Source organism: Gossypium raimondii, chromosome 11 (genome assembly GCF_025698545.1).
Source record: "Gossypium raimondii isolate GPD5lz chromosome 11, ASM2569854v1, whole genome shotgun sequence".
Classification (NCBI taxonomy): domain Eukaryota; kingdom Viridiplantae; phylum Streptophyta; class Magnoliopsida; order Malvales; family Malvaceae; genus Gossypium; species Gossypium raimondii.
Window position 1 is genome coordinate 6,186,474 of NC_068575.1, and position 22,035 is coordinate 6,208,508.

At 29.3% G+C, this 22,035-nt stretch overlaps 4 protein-coding genes across 5 annotated transcripts in view; 2 read left to right on the top strand and 2 right to left on the bottom strand.

Moving 5' to 3' along the window:
* Positions 1–1,250: 1,250 nt before the first annotated feature.
* LOC105801283 (sesquiterpene synthase 2) lies at positions 1,251–2,686 on the bottom strand. Of its 2 annotated transcripts, none has more exons than XM_012632602.2 (4): positions 2,578–2,686; positions 2,309–2,447; positions 1,950–2,198; positions 1,251–1,872 (listed from the first exon to the last, which is right to left on the bottom strand). In XM_012632602.2, exons 2-4 carry the CDS (start codon positions 2,408–2,410, stop codon positions 1,579–1,581), a joined length of 645 nt encoding a protein of 214 aa, XP_012488056.2. In that variant the 5' UTR covers positions 2,411–2,447; positions 2,578–2,686; the 3' UTR covers positions 1,251–1,578. The 2 variants fall into 2 exon arrangements, with proteins under 2 accessions (XP_012488056.2, XP_052479246.1); XM_052623286.1 differs by having other exon boundaries at positions 2,621–2,644.
* A 2,152-nt stretch (positions 2,687–4,838) lies between these two features.
* Positions 4,839–8,910, bottom strand: LOC105761210 ((+)-delta-cadinene synthase isozyme A). Its single transcript, XM_012578958.2, is given in 8 exon segments — positions 4,839–5,364; positions 5,455–5,703; positions 5,795–5,933; positions 6,011–6,191; positions 6,194–6,228; positions 6,316–6,688; positions 6,858–7,137; positions 8,744–8,910. Coding segments are annotated over 8 exon segments (1,668 nt in total). The 5' UTR covers positions 8,861–8,910; the 3' UTR covers positions 4,839–5,070.
* A 1,626-nt stretch (positions 8,911–10,536) lies between these two features.
* LOC105761207 (transcription factor ILR3) overlaps positions 10,537–22,035 on the top strand; it is a 54,541-nt gene continuing 43,042 nt past the window's right edge. Inside the window, exon 1 of the mRNA XM_052623285.1 lies at positions 10,537–10,833. Coding sequence (XP_052479245.1) covers positions 10,694–10,833 — 140 coding nt within the window. The 5' untranslated portion in view covers positions 10,537–10,693. The remainder of the gene's footprint in view (positions 10,834–22,035) is intronic.
* On the top strand, positions 17,915–21,079 carry LOC105761209 ((-)-germacrene D synthase-like). The gene is given in 8 exon segments (XM_052623284.1): positions 17,915–18,043; positions 18,698–18,971; positions 19,290–19,662; positions 19,739–19,823; positions 19,825–19,958; positions 20,066–20,204; positions 20,314–20,562; positions 20,663–21,079. Coding segments are annotated over 8 exon segments (1,680 nt in total). The 3' UTR covers positions 20,960–21,079.

The following is a 22,035-nucleotide window of genomic DNA, read 5'->3' on the forward strand; positions in this document are numbered from 1 at the left end:
TTCCTTCTTTAATTATCTATTGAAATAGATCATTTGATGGGATTGGTCCAAGCACCTCACAAAATGCTTCAAATTTGACATATCTCCAATCATATTCCCTGAGTAACCATTATCAAAATACCATAAGGTACTGTTGGTAGATACATTCATTGCAATGTGTGAAATGATAAAAATATTCTTATTCTTACTTTAGTTATGTGTTGAAATAGATTAATCGATCGGACTAGTTCAATCAGCTAATTATATTAAAAATTAATATTAAATATAATAAATATTAGATAAATATGTATTTTATTAACTACAATTGAACTGTTTGTCCACTACGGGTAAATTTAAAAAGGTTGAAAATCTCTTGTTGTTTCAGATTTTAAGTATTTTTTGGTTGATTTTTTATCATTAGAAAATCAAGCAATTTGATGATTATTCTGGATGGAACGAACTACAAATTCTTAGATCAAGAGGTTGGACAGACTACTATGATTCATTTTTTCAACATAAATGAGGCCATCCTTAAATAGTGGCATCCAGCTATATATTATTTTAAAATTTAAATGGTTTAAATATACTAAGTCTATATATTATTTTAAAATTTAGTCCCACAAATCATTATAAGACCAACGTGGATATCAAGCAATCCGAGATAATCAAACCAAGATAGCAAAAACCATCGTAGCTGCATGGACAACAATAAAAAACACATCGACTAGCACAAGACCATCCTTGAAACAAATATTGGTTTATAAAAGCTGTATAAGCGGTGGGATTCATGTTTATGATGGGCCTTGAGATTTGATATTACTGCTTGGTTTAGGAGTAAGGAGTTTTATTTGTACGTGTGTTTCGCATTTGGTCTTGGTGTGTTTTGAAGTTGTCTTAGGTTCGTTTTGTTTCGGGAATACGTTAGCTTGGATTTTGGCATTTTCTTGTGTTTTGCTCTAATCTCGTTAACTTTATGCAAGCTTTGTAACCTTTGGGTTATTAATAAAATTCTGATTTAACCAAAAACAAAAACCTAATTTACTTTATTTCCTTTAATATTAGAAACATAAATATATCTGAAAACACATCTTAAGGCCACAGAGGATTAACTAAGCATCACTTTCACCTCCAATAGAAACAAATCTAGCCTTCTCATCCAACAAAAACCATCAAAAACAAAAACCATCAACTTTTATTAATACAGAAGAGACAATACATATAATAAAAAAAAAGGAGCTCACTTTTCTTGTTTTGGATTTGGGAATTAAATCTGATAATGAACCTTCATTAAGTTTTATTAATACAAAGGAGACAATACATAATACAAACTTAAACAACTGGAGCTACTTGAATTTAAAGCAACATGACCAACACTAAAACACAACGACAATGGACGCAAACACAAACACAATCCCAGTGACACTAGACAGCTATAAAACTCCAGCACATGCCAAGAGATTGAAGAGCACCATAAAACAACACACTGACAAGTAATTATTTATTTTGCAAATGAGCTGACAACTTAAGGATAAGAGAATAACCTTCTGCATGTCACTTTTCAAAAGTGAGTTCATGTTCATTTGAACCTTAAATTCTTGATCAAATTGGGATTGAATCTATCAGCAAAGCAGTGATGCTAGTTTTTGCTGACTCCCCAACTTGCGTATAAGCATCTTCGCCCGTGTAAAGGAGATCAATGACCCTTGCAAGGTGTAGAATTCGATTAAGAGCCGATGTTGGTGCTGCTGTTGGTTTCAAGAACTCTTCATTTATATCCTTCCAAGCATTGTTTATTTGCTTGTATAACTTATCGTAGGCCTCTTGCATTGACACCCCATATTGTTTCATGTAACACTCCGCTGCTGAGGACACATGTCCTCTCTCTCTCTCAACCTACAATAAACATAACTTAATTTGAGCTAATGTAGAGCTGTGTCAGATAATAAAAATAAACAAATAAATTATTGTACCTTGTGGCCAACAATATCACTCATCAGCCTACAAATGGTGCATGAAGCTCTGACAATCTTAGGGTCATTAAATGCCCAATTGAATGTCTCTTTTGTTATGCTATCTTCCATGCCAACAAAAGATGACACCGTAAGATTCCAATAACCACAAGAGACTAATGCAATCGGCATATACTCCTCCATTGTTGGTATGTAATTTTCATGCAACCATTTGGCCTCAACATAGTAAACTTGAGATTGTCGTTTCATCTATTAACAAACAAAGAAACAAAAAGTTAGCAAAAACCAACTAATGTAGCTGATTAAGATTGAAAAATAAGAATTTTTTCAAGAAAAAGAAAAGTAAAAATCAGATATACTGCTTCTATTGCGACTTGGACGCGATATGATTTTCCATCTTTGGACATCAAATCTTCCATATCTTTATAAACATTTAAGGTTTCACTATACCACAATTTCATGTAGTCCGGAAGTTGATCAATGCAGTTGGTATCCCACCTACAATATATCAATATATCATCCATTCAAATGGTCAATTCTCTCTATTATTCAATTCAATAAAAAACATTTACTTCTAATGATTTGAAGTAAAAGTTAGAAGTAATTGTGGATATATATTTTATATGACCTTTGGATTGCTTTTGTAAAGATTTCAAGTTCTTCGTATTTACCATACGCATCATAAATATCATCCAAAATTGATATGAGGCATTTTTGTTTAGAATGGTAAAAGCAAGTTTGAGTTTTGTGTGATCCAAATGCTTTTATGAGCAGCTTGTATTTATAGGCACCATCCTTTGAGTTCTTTCACCTTACTGCATATTGATTTTAGATTTCTAGATGACTTGTGATTTTACTTTCGAAGTTGATGACTTGTTTGTTTTGGTTCTACGTAATATTCTTTTACTTTATTGATTACGAAGTTAGACTTATTAAGTACAATGAGAAGATTTTCAACATTCAAAAGTTTTAGGTTTTATTCAACATTGATAATGTAATTTATTTATTGCGTATAAAACTTATGCACCATCATTATATTTAAATATAATATTTTTTAAGGGAAAAAACAAGGGTTTTACTAACTCAAGTCATTAATCGCAATTACACGCTGCCTTCACGTGGTTTTAATGAAAGATATCGCTTTCAAATTGCACGACAGTTTTCACGTGGTTTTAATGGAAAATATCGTCTTCAATTTGCTTTAAACGTATAATTTTTTTTGGTATAATTTATATTAGAATATTTTAAAATATTTAGTTTTTAGATATCAATAAAATAATACATCATCAAATTTTAAGGGTATATAAATATTATTTTATATTCAATCACATATAATATCATCTCTAATTTAATTTAACTTTAATTAAAATAATTAAAATTTTAGAGAAAATGTTGAAACTATATGCCAGAAAAAAATAACGAAAAATAGATAAAATTTGAAAAACTTAAATCAATAATTAAAATTTAAAAATGATAAAAAATCATATGCTCGAGTTGAGAAAAAAACCCTAAAATCAACAATTAAAATCTAGAAAAACACTTGTAAAAAAATCAAAATTTGAAATATTATAGAAATTTAAAGAATTAAAAGTTGACTACATAAAAATAAAACGCGATTTGAAAGTAAAGAAATAAAAGACGATAAAATTAAAAAAACCTAAAATGATTTAAAATTTATAAAATGAAAATTTTATTCATATATGCTGTTAACACTGTATCCTCTTGTTTTGTTGAATGTATATAGCACTTACTATCACTACATTGACTTATAAACTTCTTGTTTTGCTTTTCTTTTCCTATTTAAAATTTATATATAAAATAAATAGTGTTTAAATATATTCAAATTTATATTTTAAATAATAAATAATATTCATTTCAATCACATTAATATTCAATCAATTTATGCTTTTACTTTTGTTCTTCACAAATTAATAATATATATAATTTCTTACACTTTTTCATGAATTAAGTTGGATCACAACCTGGTTTCAAGACATTAATTAGATACGCACAAGATACGCGTAAGGCTCAAACATATTAAAGTTATCTTTTATATTAAATATTTTTCTATTATTTAATGCGAATTTGAGTAATTGCAATGCCCCTAAAATTTTTGTTTTGAATTATTAAAAGAAAAAGGTAAAGTGATCTCAATTCATTCTAAAATCACATTATTAATTGTATTTTAATGCTATACTTATAATCAATTTCATATTATGTTGCTCAACATTTTCAACTTTTTTATCTAACATTTATGTCAAATACAGAATGAAATGAAAATAAATATATAATTTTCTTTTGAAAGAATATATAATCTTTCAAATATATATATAAAAAAACCTTTCAAATGGTAAAAGTATCATGGAGTCCCTTGTACTAGGAGTGAGATTTCATTTTGCACCCTCTACTTAAAATTGGCAAATCAGTCCCTATACGTTAGATTAAAGAGCAAATCGGGCCTTCTGTTAACAAATTTATCCATTTTTACAGTTAAAAATTGATCCCTATACATCAGCATGAGATATATGTGGCATAAGGGTATGGTTGTTTCATCAACTATGGCAGTTTTTAACATAAAAATAGATAATTTTTTAACGTGAAATGACCAATTTGCTATAATTTTAACATAAAAATATATAATTTTTTAACATGAGGTATATGAGGTACAAGGGAATTCACATCATCTATACTGATATTATTATCACATTGATTATTCCATCCGAGGACATTCCCAAAAAAATTGTCTACCATATTTGTTATAATAAACGTTGATAATGACGGTAGAACGATTGCAAAGCAATAAGAACGATCGGCCTTTCACCCCACAAATCTTCTTATTTTGCCACTATATTTATTTTTTTAATAAATGACAGGATTCTAATCACACAATTTCAAACAACATCATTTCGGCATAAAGTTTTATTAATACAATAGAAAACATAGTCAACACCTAAACAACTCAAACTAAACTTGAAGCACTCAAACGTAGGAAAAGGTTGCCAAGCAGAACATTATTTTTTTTACATATGAGGTGACAACCCGATAATAAGAGACTAAATTTCACACGGATACCACTTTTCGAAAGTGATTTTGGGTTTATTCAAACTTTTAAATCCCTGAATCAAATTGAGATTGGATCAATCAACAGGGCAGTGATGCTAGTTTTTGCTGAATCACCAACACGCGTATAAGCATCTTCATCCTTGTAAAGTAGATCTATAACCCTAGTAAGGTTGAGAATTCGATTAAGAGCCGATGTCGGCACCACCGTTGGTTTCAAGAACGCTTCGTTCATATCCTTCCAAGCATTGTTTATTCGCTTGTAGAACTCATCGTATGCCTCTTGTGCTGATACCCCATATTGTTTCGTGTAACACTCCACAGCCGAAGGAACATGTTCTCTCTCTTGCTCAAACTGCAATAAATATAAGTTTTAAATAAATGTTTTAAAAAAATCGAATCGAAATCAACCCGAACACTACAATGATGAAAATAAATGATATACCTGATGGCTAACAACATCATCCATCAGCCTACAAATAATTGTTGAAGCTCGAAGAATCTTTGGTGTATTAAATGCCCAAGTGAATGTCTCCTTCGTTATGCTATCCTCCATGCCGACAAAGGATACAATTGTAAGCATTGGATAACAAGTAGAAACAAATGCAACAGACAAATACTCCTCCACCGTTGGCATATAATGTTCATGCAGCCATTTGGCCTCAACAAAGTAGGCTTGACATACTTGTTTCATCTATTGACAAACAAACAAATAAAGAAGTTAGCAAACACCAATTAATTTAGTTTATTGAAGTTACAAATTAAGAATGTTTGATCATATATACCGCTTCTTTTGCGAGTTGGACACGATATGATTTTCCTTGTCCGGACATCAAGTCTTCCATATCTTTAAAAATTTTTAAGAGCTCACTATAGCACAATTTCATGCAGTCTGGAAGTTGATCAGGGCAATTGATATCCCACCTACAATATGTCATCAATTCAAATGGCTATCTCTCTATAATTCAATCAAAAAATTTTACCTTTGTCTGTTTAATTACCTTTGGATTGCTTTTGTAAATATTTCAAGTTCTTCATATGTGGCATATGCATCATAAGTATCATCCACAATTGATGTCAACGATATTACTTTGGTCATGAAAGTTCTAGCAACAGAGTAATGAGGTTCAAAGTATACTCCCAATATCCATAAGTAACATTCCACCAATCTGTCTCGTATAAAGGAAAATTGGTTTCAACATCTAAACCTTTCCACCACCTAAAATAAGAATAAATATATATTATTTATAAACCTGTGTATAAAAGGTTCTTATTTGGATGAAAACCTTGTGGCACTATAGATTACCTGTATATCTCACTTATTTCCTTCATGTGCAAATGTTGTACCATTTTGAAATCTAACTTTGCAAATTTCATTAAATTTTTGTCTTGGGTACCATATCCTTCATATATGGAAATGTAACTCCAAGCAACCAACCTTGGTAAGCTCTTAAGAAGGGGTCGCTTTAGAGCATTAGCAATCTGTGTGGAGAGAGGATAGTCCCCCGTAGTTTCTGCCAACTTTAGATGAAAAGTGGTGAAAGAAAGAGCTTCTTCTAATAGATTTTCCTCGTGTAGTTGAAAATGTGCAGCTTCATACAATTCTAGCATGCCTTTCACATCACTAATTAAGGATTCTTTGAACTTTCCTTTCTCATTTTTGAACTTGTTGAAGGTCTCTGCTCAATCCAATCAAATTTGAAACATTACTTTCCTAAATGAAGTCATCAAAACTGAGAAAAACATAAAAGCAAGTATTCCAACTTTAAATTTATTGGATTTCACCTCTTAAATATAGTTGCATGTATGAACTTTTTATGATTATATATATAATAAATTAAAGCATACCGCACTGAACATTGAAGCCATGCTCTCTTAGCAAACGAAATCGAACAGCAGTAGTGTAGAGATCTTCATCATCATCAATCTGAATATGATTGCAGTAATGATCATATATAACTTCTAAGGCATCTTCTATCTCTTTCTCAAAATGGTAAGCTACACCTAAGCGTTTGACTGCATCAATTATGTGTAATTTTTGGGATGGTTTGTCCATATTTGTCACCAACATTCTCCTCACTTTCTGCTTCAATTCTTCATACTCTTGTTGAGTTCTGGCATCCATATCCTATTTAAGTGTGAAAAGTTTTCAATTAAATTTAAAGTATACATTTTCATGCGTCCATCATATTAGAATGAGAATAGAGATGAGAGAGTTGCAAAATTCAACTCTAACCTTTGTGAGTGTTTTATTTCTCAATGTCACCCACAATATTGCAATGACTAACAGTCAACAATTTTGCTACCCATTTCAGGTTAATTTTATAAAAACAAATTATACTTTTTAAAAACAAATTATATATATATATATTAAAAAGAACTAATCAAGAGCTTCCACTAAACCTTAACCGAAACAACCCCGGCACTAGCTAAACCTAACATGTCCCAGATTTACCACCATCACTAAAACTCAGTATTAATTAGATTTATTCACGGGTTGAGTTACTCGATCAAGTCTTAAGGCCCATCCAAAAATTGAGAGAGTTTGGATAAAAAAATTAGATCCGTTTAAAATATGGGTCGAGCTCGGACCTTAAATGTTCAAGCCCGAGCCCAACTCGGCCATGCCCTTTTTTAAAGTTTGTAATATGTTATGTCATTTTTATATATTATGTAAGTTATAACACATAAAATTAAATCTATAGTAATATATATTACTACTATAGTATAAACATTAAAAAATGTTAAGATAACTATATCTAAAATTTTAATAAATAAAATATTTAAATATTAAATATTAAATATTAAATTAAAATAAATATATTTTTAAATAGAAGCAAGTTTAAAATGGGCTTGAATTTGTCATTTACAAATATAAGCGGGTTTGAACAAAATTATAAGCCCATAATTTGGGCCAAGCTTAGGCAACCATGTTTAGGCCTGACCGGAATCCAACTCAGCCCGGTCCGGCCCATAAACACCTCTACTCAATACCAAATGGAGCCTCCACTTTCATATTTTTTTAAAAGCAAGATAAATAAATATTTTTAAAATTGTTGATAAACTTTTTAAGAATTTATCTTTTCTTAATTTTAATAGTTTTAATTTTTTAAAAATTTATATATTTTTATAATTTTTGAATTTTTAAGTTTAAAAAAATTAATGTCAAATCATCGATGTCATATCATGCCACATTAGTAGAGTTATCAACTTACGTTGGATAAAATATTTGATTATTAGCTTACTAACGGTTTCCATTACTTTTGGACTTAATTGAAAATTTTTGCAACAATGAGGGTTAATATGAGGAAAAAAAAGTTAAGGGCTAAAGTGAAGAAATCCTCAAAGGTTAGAGGCAAATCTAACAATTCTGCTAATTATAGTAGACATAAGATAAAAAAAAATCATAATGGGTTAACGTGAAAAGACTAATTCAAGTAAAATAGATGGAGTTTTTTATAAATAGTGAAATGAATAGAATTATTGACGTGGAGAGATTATAATTCAAGCAACCAAATAGGGACACATCATCACTTAACAGTGGAAACAAACAGAATTTTTAACATATAATAATTGATTTACCTATTTTTTAGTAGAAAATCCAACTCGTAACATATAAATTTTCATGATAGTTTTACCTTATATCACTAAGAAATAAATAGAGAGACCAAGTCCTAGTAAGGTAGATATATGTCTAGTCTCATACAAAGAGGTTTTCACACGTAGAAACATACCATTCCAGGAGGAGTAGAGAGGAAAATATCCCCCCAAAAGCTAGGAACAAAATCGGCCAAATGGCGATTTTCCTTGGACATTGATGGGACAAGGTTTGCAGACATTTTAGAAGACATCTTGGTCTGAGTTTTGTATGATCCAAATGCATTTATGAGTTGCTATTTATAGACATCGTCACTGATTAATCGATAATGGCATGGTTTTCAGGAAACTTAAATTAATATATAGTAGATCCTTGGGTCGATTTGATTGATATCTTTGTTGGCGTTTAGTGTTAAAATAATGTAATTAAAATTTTGTATTAGCACAAATAATTTGATCTACTATTGTTTAAGAAATTATTGTTTTTTAAACCAGTCCATCCGTCAAGAATTTTTATCTTATTTTTAAAGTTGCAGCCGGATTGATCCGTAAACTATGGCTGTATGATTCTTTAAATGTGTGAGTTTAAATTTCTATTTTATCAAAAAAATTGTTTTTAATCACTGTACCGTCACACCAATACTAATTTCCACCTTTTTTTTCTTTTTAAACTTTTTAATATGTTATTCTAGATCTTATTTTTCATCAACTTCGTTTTATTTTTCCATTATTTTTAATCTTTGTACCACTGACAGATTAATTGTATCTATATTAAATAAATATTTAAGTTTAATTTAAAATATAATAACTTAATTAAATAAAATAATTGAAACGATAATAATATAAAGAAATTTCAAAAATCATGTATTTAAATTAGTTATTAAGAGAAAAAAAGTACAATAAGAGATCAAAACCTGATTATTAAACTAACATCAAAATCACAATTTTCATTAAAAATTGAAAAATTTTCTATTTTGAAATAAAATATCTTGAAATTCAAATGACAAAAAAAGGAAATAGTTATTTTAAATTTATTTGATTAAAAAAGTGATAATATAATTTATTTTAATTTTAAATTGTGATCATTTAAAGATTAAATAAGATTTTGATTTTGATTTTTTTAACAATTCATTCTAATATTTAATTAAATAAAGAAAATAATGTTAAAAAATTTTGTCTATCTATTGAAAGGTTTGACTTTGGCTTCAAATTTTATTGGATGAAAAATATAATTGTGTTATAATATAGTAGGAAATTGAATCACATGCGTATGTGTGGAAACTATATATTTAGAACACAAAGGTTTGTTTAACAATATACAATAAATAATGAAACATATGGTTTGAAACTAAATAATAACATATGAAATATATACGATATTAAAAATGAAAGGAAATAGATTAAATTGTGAGTAAAACATAATTCAAATACGTAAACACATCATATTAAGAATATTAAATGCACTACAATTGTTTATCATGGTGTTGTCATCAATTTGAGTTATGTTGAGTTAACTTGTGGCACCAACTCAATCAACAATATTTTCAATATATGCAATTGATGGAGATAATAAAATGTATATAATAAAATTAAAATGTATAAAAAATATCAAAATAAAACTTTAGTTATGTGATATATAAGTTCAAATACCACCATATGTATATTTTTACCCCTTTTTTTAAATAAAAATCTATAATATCCTTAAATAATATAATTTAACATAAATACAATAAGATATAAATATAAGATCTCTAATTGGTGTCAATGTGGACCGACATGACACCAACTCAATCATAATATAGCTACTGAATGGAATTCGCATAATGTGTGTGAGATATACATTCGGATTTGATACTCCATACCCGAAGGAACTTCAGACTTGGTCTAAGTTGCCAACTGGGCTTTTAAAGCCCAAAAAAGGGTTCCAAGGTGCTAATGCCCGTCCCCTGCCACCAATCCTCTGTGTTCCCCCCGCCCTTTGTTTTTAGTTTTCTCTTTGCCAAACAGAAACTCCATTTTCTTTGCCAAAAGCCGGAAATCAAACCAAACCCTTCCAACTTTCCGGCTAAAAGCAAATTCAGTGGAGAATGGTATCACCTGAAAACACCAATTATTGGTCTAGCTTTGATTATGCAACCTTGATCAATGATATCCCTGCCCCTAACGGACCTTATTCCGGATTTTCTTGGCCCACTCGGCCAATCAATGCATCTTCTAATGTTTTCAGGTATGCCCAAAAAAATCCCTCCTTTACTCTCTTTTTTTTCCCCTAATTCAGTTAGGGTTTTGAAAAGCTTATTTGAATCTTTGATCGATTGATGTTGTTTTTATATATATTATTTTGATCATCTAGTGTGATTTCATTTTGTTCAACCTGATTTGGGTTTCTTCGAAATTGTGATCAAGTTTTTTTTTTTTTTATTTTCCACCGTTTCTTTCACGTTAAAGTTATTGCTTGTAAAATAAAGTGAGGGTTTCATTAAAAAAAATCGTATAGCTCTATATTTCTTAGGGAATATGATTGTTTAGGTTAGCTTGGTGTAGTTAAAATAAGGTTATTAGCTTATTTTTCTGTATATTTAGTGTCCTGAGAATTGATTTTTTAAGTATAGGTTGTAAAGTTCATCAAATTTTCATCTTAACCGAAGGTTGTTAAGTGTTTTTAATCTAGACAAGGAGATGGTATGTGTTTCAAACAAACTATTAAGTTGGGCATTTGGTTAAGTTATGGTGCCTGTTATGCTATCCAATTTGACAGTTCGCAGCTCGAGTGCTCAAGTTGTCATTGGTTTTATGGCGTTGTGATCTCTGTAGTTGTAATTAATGACCATTCATGCTCTCTTGGGTCGTAGTTCATACATCCTACCTCATGTTATTTTTCAAAGTATGGATAAATAATTATTATTTAGACACTTTAGGTACATGCCGACACATTTCAAAAGGATAAACATAACCACATTTGAGTTCAGGATCGTTGTTGGATGTTGAATCGGAGATTAAAATTAAGTACCTAACCTGCGCACGAAAAACAAAACCATACGCTAAGTAAAACTCAGTGGTATTTTTATAATCTGAATATTTAAAGACAAGATAATATAATATGCACATTTTAATTATAAGTACAATTGAATATTAAAAACCACATTTATTCATACAATGACATTAGTCATTCAATGTTCAATTCATAAATACATCATTCATACCATACTCAATTCTAATCATTTGCTATATAATAACTTTTCACAATATGATACACATATCATTTAAACAACAATATTATTCATTCCATATCCAATTCATGAATACACAATTCATGTGTCTCAATCATTTCACATACAATATCATCTAATATCAATCACAGTGTCATTTCAATTAATTACCCCTATTAACATGACTCGGACTCGGACGGATACAAGGATCTAACTAAGCACACCAGTTTGGCACCCAGTGCCTTATCGGATAATTTAAAGTAGTAAATTGACACCCGGTGTCTCATCGGTTAAACCGAAATAAATTGGCACACAGTGTCTCATCGAATAAATCCGAAGTAATAAATTGACACCCAGTGTCTCATCGACTCAAAGTCGAAAAATTCCTGAACTCTTCCAATCCTATGGCATGCCATCTATATCCCACTCAGCCTGATACAGTTAATAGGGTTTCAATTCACTTATCAAATACAACCAATATTCATTTCAATTCAAATAATCAATATATTCAATTTATATATACCAATTCAATCCATTCAATTAACTTAAATTCAATTCAATGACAGAGTGTCAAATACTCATCTCAATACTTACGATATGCATTAAATCAAAAATACAACAATTAATAACTAAGTTCGGATTATAGAAATACAAACCGAAAATTCTGAGCTATTCCTCGTCGATTTTATCCTTTCCCTTTTTAGTTGAAGATTCCAGTACGACTTTAGCTACGGAATTAAAATAATTAAAATTCATCAATACAACACAATTCAATTTCATATTGAATATTTTAATTTTTTTATTCAATATTTTCCTAAATTCCAATTTAGTCCCTAAACCGAGACTAACTTTTATTCTTCACATTTAATTCTTTATTTCATGAAATTCCACTTTAGACTAAATTTAACTCCTATTTTCACTTAAAATCCCTAATTTTGATTTTTGCAATTTAGTCCCTATTTCTCAAAATTTACAATTTATTCTACAATTTAATCCTTTTTCATTTCTAGCTTAAAAATCTATCAATTTAATCCCTAATACTAAAATTATTCAACATTAACAACACTTAAAAACTCAATAATTTCTAAAATTTTGGCATGAGTCGGGTAGTATTTAACACCGGGATTCCAAAAACATAAAATTACAAGAAAAATTGACTAAATTAACTAACCAATTGAACTTTAAATTTTTGAAGCCCCCAAAGCCTTCGTCTCCTTCTTTCTCCCTTTTCTTTTTTCTCTCTTTCTTTCTTTTCTACTTCGTTCTTGCTTTGTCTCTGTTTCTAATTCTTTTTTTTTCTTTTATTTATTTTTTTGTTATTATAATATAATATATATACTGAAATATTAAGTAAATCTATTATAATATATATTTTAACTTTAAATTTTATATTAATTTTCACCTTATGCCGCCTCATTTTAAGATAATGGCATAATTGCTTTTTTAGTCCTTTTACTTTTTCTTTAATCTACAATTCAACTTCCACCATTTATACAATTTAGTCCTTATACCTAATTACTCTTAATTCATGGAAATTCACTTAACCGAAACCTAATTCACTTCACAACTAGCTTCGTAAATATTTTTAATAAATATTTACGAATCTGATTTACGAAAACGGAGTCCCAGTAATGCATTTTTTGACACCCGCGACTATCGGGTCGCTATAGTTCACCTAAAATTAACTTTGTACAAAAAAGCATATATTTACATATCATGCATATACAGTAGTAATCATGCTATAACAGATCAGTACGATAGCAATAATCATGCTTATAACAAATATATATAGTAGTAATTGTCATGCTTTATAACAGATCATAACAACACCAATATCTTGCTTATCATGTGTTCGGCCTAACGGTAGCAATAGGCATGAATATCATGCAATCAGTAATACAGTGGTGGAAACAACAATGGCAGTTCATCATAAATTCGTTGACAGTAGACACGTAATATTTACATATCATGAATATACAGTAATAATTTCAACAATCAGATCTTGGATTCCATCATTATCCATATAATCAAGGACTCAATTGAATTAAATAAAGCTCTAAAAACCTTTCGAGAACTAATCAGGGGCTACATTGAATATATCATAATTTTTCAGGCAAACTAAAAAATTTGTAAAAACAAGGGTCACATGGTTGTGTGGCCAAACCTGCACGGCCGTGTGGTTCATGGACGACACTAGGATTTCCATGGCACATGGTTGTGTGGCCCACACGTGTGGCAGACCGTGTAGCCTTAATCCTAGGCACAGTTTGCCTCGATTCGCTTGTAAAAGAACACATATCTTTTGTCGGAGGTCTAATCAACGTTCTTCGCGCTCAAATCTGGTCTGATGCACCTAAAACGAGTCCTTCAAACGATAATTTCACACGGGTTAACATTTGTTTTCTGAGATTTACCAAGATTCAATGATATTAATGAAAGATTTGTTAAGAACCATGAAAGATTGGCTAATTGGTTTGAAAGATCAATATTGTATAGAAATTCTATGAAATTTGGGGTCCTAGACTTTAGATCGGGATGCACTTACCGCACTTGTTGGAATTACGAAGGTTATCGATGTAGAATTTCAACAATCGGTAGAGAATCAATTTAACAGGAATTGGTTTGATATGGTAAGCAAAATAATTTCAACAGCAAAATATGTAAAATTTGATTAGGCCATGGCCTATTTCTTGTTTAACTTCTACTTTAAATAATATTTATTTTAGTATGACTTTTATCTTAAGTTGCTAAAAAAGAAAAAAGAAAAGGAGAGAGATATGGTTTGAACCTAAAAGACCTCTAAAAATATACAAATTACTTATCCATCAAGACTAAAGTTTATTTCTCTTTAGCTATTTCAACTAACTTCCTATATTTTAAAGGTTACAGACCTTCTAATATAATACAATCTATTAAGTTACAAAGAGGCTTAATTACACTCATACATTAAAAGTTACAAGTTTGAGAGTTAACATTCATAATAAAATATTATTTATAACAAAACCACTTTATCAATAACATAATTATTGTTTAGGCGGCTTTAAATTAAACTTTAAATGCGAAAATTTTTGTACATTTAAGATTAAATTTGTTTCATACGTAACTTTAATAAAAAATTTAAATATTGCTTTTAAATTTTTAAAACAAAAAGAAATTTAAGGTGTTAAACGTTTATAAAAATTTAAATTCTTATTTAAAAGTTATTAATTTTTTATATATATTTGACGCCAATAAAAAAATAAAACATGGTTAAAACAACCAAAAATCGAAGATTTTGAATATTTTAAATGCTATTTTAATATATTTTTCTTACATTTATGTTTTAAATATTGTTTTATATTTAATTCTAATTAAGAATCTCGAAAATTTTTAAAATATGTTATTTATATTTGTTTAAAATATAACACTCTTTTGTTGATTGAGTCTTAGTTTAATTGGCATTAATTTTTTGTTAGTGTAGGAGATCGTGGGTTTGAGTGCGCTAAAATGTATTTTCCTCCTATTTAAGAATTACGTATGATAAGATTACCAATATACTTTTTATTCAACAAGAAGCTTTGAAAATTGACAAGTGTCTTTTTTTTTAAATGTTTATTTTTTAATATTTTACTACAACCCTATAGGACAATTGTCAACCCTTGTGGAGTCTAAAAGCTCCATTGATATTATATCAAATAATTTCTCATATATTTATAGTAACATATTCAATATTAGTAGAGTTTTAGAAAATAGATATTTATAAAATAAAAAACATATTAATTTTTAAAATTATTTATAGAATAAAAATATATATTACCAGTATAACAAATACTATCCTTAAATATATATTATAGAGGAAGCATATTTAGAGAATAAAAATACATTTGCGAGTGAGTTATGACTATCATTCTTTTTTTTTATATAATTTAATTTCATAGCACTCAAAAATAGGAGCACAACAATTTGGTGATTCAACATTAAGGCCTCCTTTGGATCCCAATTTAGCATCAATTCAGTGCATTTTTTACTGATTTCTGTGCAACCGCAGCACAAAACCTTCTTTGGATGGCCAACTTCCAGTGCAGTGGAAGGGAGTTCATCGCACCACACCCCAAAATTTCCACTGCTCCATTTATGGCCAATTGAAAATTTAAAACTACAAACGCAGCTTACATGCCTTTTTTGTCCCTTTTCATTTATTAATAAATTGAATAAAGAAAAGTAAAAAAAAAAAACTTTGATGGAAAAAATAGAAAACGCTAATGGCTAAAGAAAAAAATATTTTTTTATAAATTTATATTTTAATATTTTATTAAATAAATTAATAAATTCACATATTTTAATAATTTTAAAAAAGTAAAATAATTTAAAAAAATTCTATTATATATCAATTCTAATTTGATGTCCTTAATAGTCATTTTTTATTCTTACCTCACCACTACAGCTGCGTTTGAATCCAAACACACACTCCACCGCTGTTCCCAATCTCACTGCTACAGTATCCAATCTCACCGCTACAGTAACTAATCTCACCGCCACCGCTGTTTTTAACCTCACCGGAGCTAAACACACCGCCCATCCAAACTAGTCTTAAGTTCTACCTAACAATTGAAAAGCATCGAATTATACCTTTTTTTAATTTTATTACTTTATAAATTATTTAATTTTTTCTGTCAATAAGTTATCTATTTTTAATTATTAAAATTGATTACTACTTTTTATGAAAATTTGTTTGCCAATTTTTATTTTCAAAATTATATTTTTGTGTTAATATATTATACTTAAAAGTAAAATATGAATTAATTAAATATTTTAAATATAACACATAATAAATTCGTACATCACGCAGGTATAAAACTAATATATATTGCAAAATATTTGGTAAAAATATCATAGTAATCCCTTTATTATATTTTAGATTACATTTGATTATTTTATTGGAAAAATATGTAAATTAATCATTGTACATTGGATAAAGCAGAAAAATAGTTCATTAGTTAAAATGATGCCATTATAAGTTTATTTTGATACTTTTTACATAAAAATAATAGAAATTTTAGCCCTTAATTTTTATTGAATTTTACTTCTACTCCTTTTATTTAGTGTCAGTAGGCCCTCAACGTGTTATTTCTGACATAGCATTGTTCTGTTGTTGGCAAATAATTTCAAAGTTCCCAAAAAATCATAAAATAATAATAATAACTCTTTATAATTAATATATAAAGATTATTATTACAATTATTGATTTCTTCTTCCTCGAGGGACCCACCTTTTTGGTCATCATATCAATCATGGGTTAGAATTATGCACTACCTCCTTTTTTTTTACGCTTTTATAATTAGGTTTATATTTTAGCTATATGTATTTTGTTTCTTTATTTGTTCAATTTGAAAATATAAATATCAAAAAATATTAAATACGTTGACGAAAGATATGTTAAAATCTTAAATATTCCTACATTACATGTTTTTATAGTATTTATTACATTGTTTTTGTATTTAATAATTAAAATATCTAAAATAATCGAGTTTACTTTTAATATGTTCAAAAAAGTACATAGATCATGAGGTGTAGCATAGTGATTGCACAGGGGAAAAGCAGGGAGGTTGGCAAGCATTGAACCCCTTAAAATGGAAAATTTTATAATTTATAAAATTTTAAATTAATTATAGTAAAATTACACTTTGACCCCAAAATGATAAAAATTAATTTAATCTTTTAAAATTTTTAAAGATATAGACTATATTTTTTATTTTTTAATGTATATTAAATTTAGCTACAGCTTGTTTGAAATAGTGATTAGAACTTTCACCTTACACTTTGGTACGAGTTTAAAGATATAGACTATATCTTCTTCCTCCTTCTTTCAATAGTGTATTGATAAGAAAATTATTATTTTTAAAAATATTTTTCCTCGTAATAAATTCTAGTAAAAAATTAGAAAGACTCAAATGCTCGATTATAAACAAAAGAATGAATAGATTTTAGAGGAGATACATTGTATCATGTATATTGGATCTTGATGGGCATCAAAGGAGGTGCCTATAAATGCATGCAACTTAGAAAAGCATTTGGATCACACAAATCTCAAATAGCTTTTAGCACACAACAAAAGAAAAAATGTCTTCTCAAAAGTCCGCAAATCTTGTTGCAACTCAAGATAATAAAATGTCAAAAGAAAATCGCCATTTCGCCGATTTTAATCCCAACTTTTGGGGAGACATTTTCCTCTCTTCTCTTACTGAAATGGTATGTTTCTTATATGTGAATATCTTGTGTTTATTTGTGTCATGTATTTCATAGATAGATTTTAAAGAGTAAAAGTATAATGACGCTTCTGTATTAAGATTCAGATCTCATTTTCTCCCCTTTAATTAAAAAACAAGTAAATTATTTCTTGTATATTAGATTAAAGAGCAAATTGGTTATTTCACGTTAAAAAGTTATCTATTTTTATGTTAAAAACTGCCGTAATTAACGAAACAACCATACACTTATGCCACATATACCTCATGCTGATGTATAGGGATCAATTTTTAACAGTAAAAATAAATAAATTTGTTAACAGAAGGACCGATTTGCTCTTTAATATAACGTATAGGGACTGATTTGTCCATTTTAAGTAGAGGGTGCAAAATGAAATCTCACTCCTAGTACAAGGGACTTCATGATCTTTTACCATTTTAAAAGTTTTTTTATATATATATTTGAAAGATTATATATTCTTTCAAAAGAAAATTATATATTTATTTTCATTTCATTCTGTATTTGACATAAATGTTAGATAAAAAAAAATTGAAAATGTTGAGTAACATAATATGAAATTGATTATAAGTATAGCCTTAAAATACAATTAATAATGTGATTTTTAGAATGAATTCAAAAGGATTCAAACATGAACAGAATATAGATGCTAAAGCTCATCTACAATACGAAGCATTGAAGCAACAAGTGAGGAGGATGTTGGTGATAAGTACCGATAAACCTTACCAAAATTTGGACATAATTGATGCAATCCAACGTTTAGGTGTGGCTTATCATTTTGAGAAAGAGATAGAAGATGCTTTACATATTATATATCATCATCACTGCAATAATGCTCAGATTGATGATGACCTCTACACTGCTTCTGTTCGATTTCGTCTACTGAGAGAGCATGGCTTCAATGTTTGTTGTGGTATGCTTTAATAAAGATAGTGCTCTAGATAGATATTATAAAAATATTTAATCGATTAAAAGTTTATATAAATGATAAATATATCGTTTATATTGATAAATTCAATTATTTAATCGATATAATTTAAGTGGATCCCTTTTTATATATATAAACTAAAAAAATTCACAATCTAGAATATCAAAAGAGGTTGCAAATCTTTAGGATTCAAACTCATTGCTTCCTCTATTTTTTTTTATTTTTTTTATGTTTTCAAATTGTGACTTCCTTTATACCAAATTAAGGAAAATAATAGTTCAAATTTATTTGGTGATTGAGAAGAGACGTTCAATAAGTTCATTGATGAGAAAGGGAAATTTAAAGAATCCTTAATCAGTGATGTGAAAGGCATGCTAGAATTGTACGAAGCTGCACACTTTCAACTGCATGGAGAAACTATATTAAAGGAAGCTCTTGTTTTTACTATGTTCCATCTAAAGTTGGCAGAAACTACGATGGACTATCCTCTCTCTGCACAAATTGCTAACGCTCTAAAGCGACCCCTTCGCAAGAGCTTGCCAAGGTTGGTTGCTAGGAGTTACATTCCTATATACGAAGAATATGCTACCCATGACAAAAATTTAATGAAATTAGTAAAGTTAGATTTCAACATGGTACAACATTTACACAAGGAGGAGTTAAGCAAAATAAACAGGTAACCTTATTCATAGCCAGACCTATACACAAGCCAACTATTAACATATATTTATCGTTATTTTTTCTTGTTTTAGGGGGTGGAAATGTTTAGATGTTGCGATCAATTTTCCTTTTATACGAGATAGATTGGTGGAGTGTTATTTTTGGATATTGGGAGTATAACTTTGAACCCCATTACACCATTGCTAGAATTTTCATGACCAAAGTAATATCGCTCACATCAATTTTGGATGATATTTATGATGCATATGGCACATATGAACAACTTGAAATCTTTACGGAAGCAATTCAGAGGTCACTTGAAGCATTTATTTTCACCTTCTCTTCAAACTCATCAGAAGTAGTATGTTTTTGATTGAATTAAGATAGAAATAACCATTTAAATTGATGACATATTGTAGGTGGGATATCAACTGCATAGATCAACTTCCGGACTACATGAAAGTGTGGTATAGTGAAGTCTTAAATGTTTATGAAGAAATGGAAGATTTAATGTCCAAAGAGGGAAAATCATATCGTGTCCAATTCGCGATAAAAGCGGTATATATGACCTAATTTGTTTTCTTTTTTTCCAGGAAACTACTTAATTTGCAATCTTAATCAACTGCATTAGCTGGTTTTTGTTACCTTTTTGTTTGTTTGTGAATAGATGAAACAACAAAGTCAAGTCTACCACGCTGAGGCCAAATGGCTCCATGAAAATTACATACCAACAATGGAGGAGTATATGCCAATAGCATTAGTTTCTTGTGGTTATCGGCTACTTACAATTGCATCTTGTGTTGGCATGGATGATAGCATAACAGAGGAGACATTTATTTGGGCATTCAATGACCCCAAAATTTGTAGAGCTTCAAATACTATTTGTAGGTTGATGAGTGATATCGTTAGCCACAAGGTATACAATTTATTTACTTACTGTTTATCGCCATAACCCATAAAACAGAAATGGATGAGTAGCTCTACATTAGCCAAAATTAAACTATGTTTTATTGTAGTTTGAGCAAGAGAGAGGACATGTTTCATCGGCTGTGGAGTGCTACATGAAACAACATGGGGTGTCAATGCAAGAGGCATACAATGAGTTCTACAAGCAAATCAACAATGCTTGGAAGGATATTAATGAAGAGTGCTTGAAACCAACAGCAGCAGCACCAAGGTCGGCTCTTAATCGAATTCTAAATCTTGCAAGGGTTATGGATCTCTTTCACAAGGGTGAAGATGCTTACACGCATGTTGGTGATGCGGCCAAAACTAGCATCAATGCCCTGTTGATTGATTCAATCCCAATTTGATTCAAGAATTTATAGTTCAACTGCACTCGAGCTCACTTTTGAGAAGTACATCCTAAAATATCAGCATTTGCATGAAATTTATTCTTTTATCCTCGTGTGGTCAGCTCATTCGTAAAATAAATAAGCATGGTTCTACTTGCCAACCTTTTCCCGAGTTGAGTGCTTTATGTAGCTCGGGTTGTTTAAGTGTTTATTGTGTATTATCTCTCTTTTATTACAAAACTTCATGCTTTTAAAAGAAGTGGTGTTGTACTTTAAAAGAATAAAAATAATCAAATATTGTTATTATTTTTGAAACATTTTCAAATTATATATAGTATTTATCAGCAGCAAATGACAGAAACTCACATAAAGAAACAAATCATTTTCTTATCTTGATTATCACAAGTCATTAGCACCCTTTTATACTGCATTGAGTAGTAACTATCATAACAAAGTAATAACTACTTAGCTAACAATCAATTGACTTGACAAACCAACTAACTCTAGTTATCTAACGGTATTCCAATAGTTGCAAATGAAAAATTATAAGTAACCAAAAGTTGTCACTATTTATAGTGATGAATTTTGTCTTTTAAATTCAAAAGTTATATCCCTATTAATAGACATGGGACCTGTGGAATTTTATGACACACCCAAAAAGATGGGAACAAAGTTTCTTATTTGTCAAAACTGTTGACACCATTTTTTGATAAATCGGGGTCGACTTGGATTTTGAAAATAAAAACAAAAAAAACGGGAGTCGCCACCAATCCTTTTTGATAAGGTGTGATCAGATCACCTTTAAAAGTGGTTGTTTTTAATAAACGATTTAATTTTTATTAAAACAACGATTTTGGTCCACAAAATTCAGAAAAAATAGGTTCAGGAGTCGGTTACGTACGAGAAAGAATTAGCACCCTAGTTGATTGATTAATGTCTTAATGTCGAAAATTGAAAACTTTGAAGAGATTTAAAGTACGATCCTAAAAAACTCGAACGACATGGATTGAGATTTAAGAGGATATTAGGCTATTTGGTTCAACGAGAAATCGAAACCCAGCACGTTAGGGCACGTTTTCTCGAATTTCCAAATG

What these genes read in the sequence shown, in the direction of transcription:
- LOC105801283 (XM_012632602.2), bottom strand. Translation starts at nt 2,410, where the DNA reads ATGAAATTGTGGTATAGTGAAACCTTAAATGTTTATAAAGATATGGAA. An exon ending in TCCAAGTCGCAATAGAAGCA is followed by an intron (nt 2,199 to 2,308) that starts GTATATCTGATT and finishes GTTTGTTAATAG; the next exon opens with ATGAAACGACAATCTCAAGT. An exon ending in GTGATATTGTTGGCCACAAG is followed by an intron (nt 1,873 to 1,949) that starts GTACAATAATTT and finishes TGTTTATTGTAG; the next exon opens with GTTGAGAGAGAGAGAGGACA.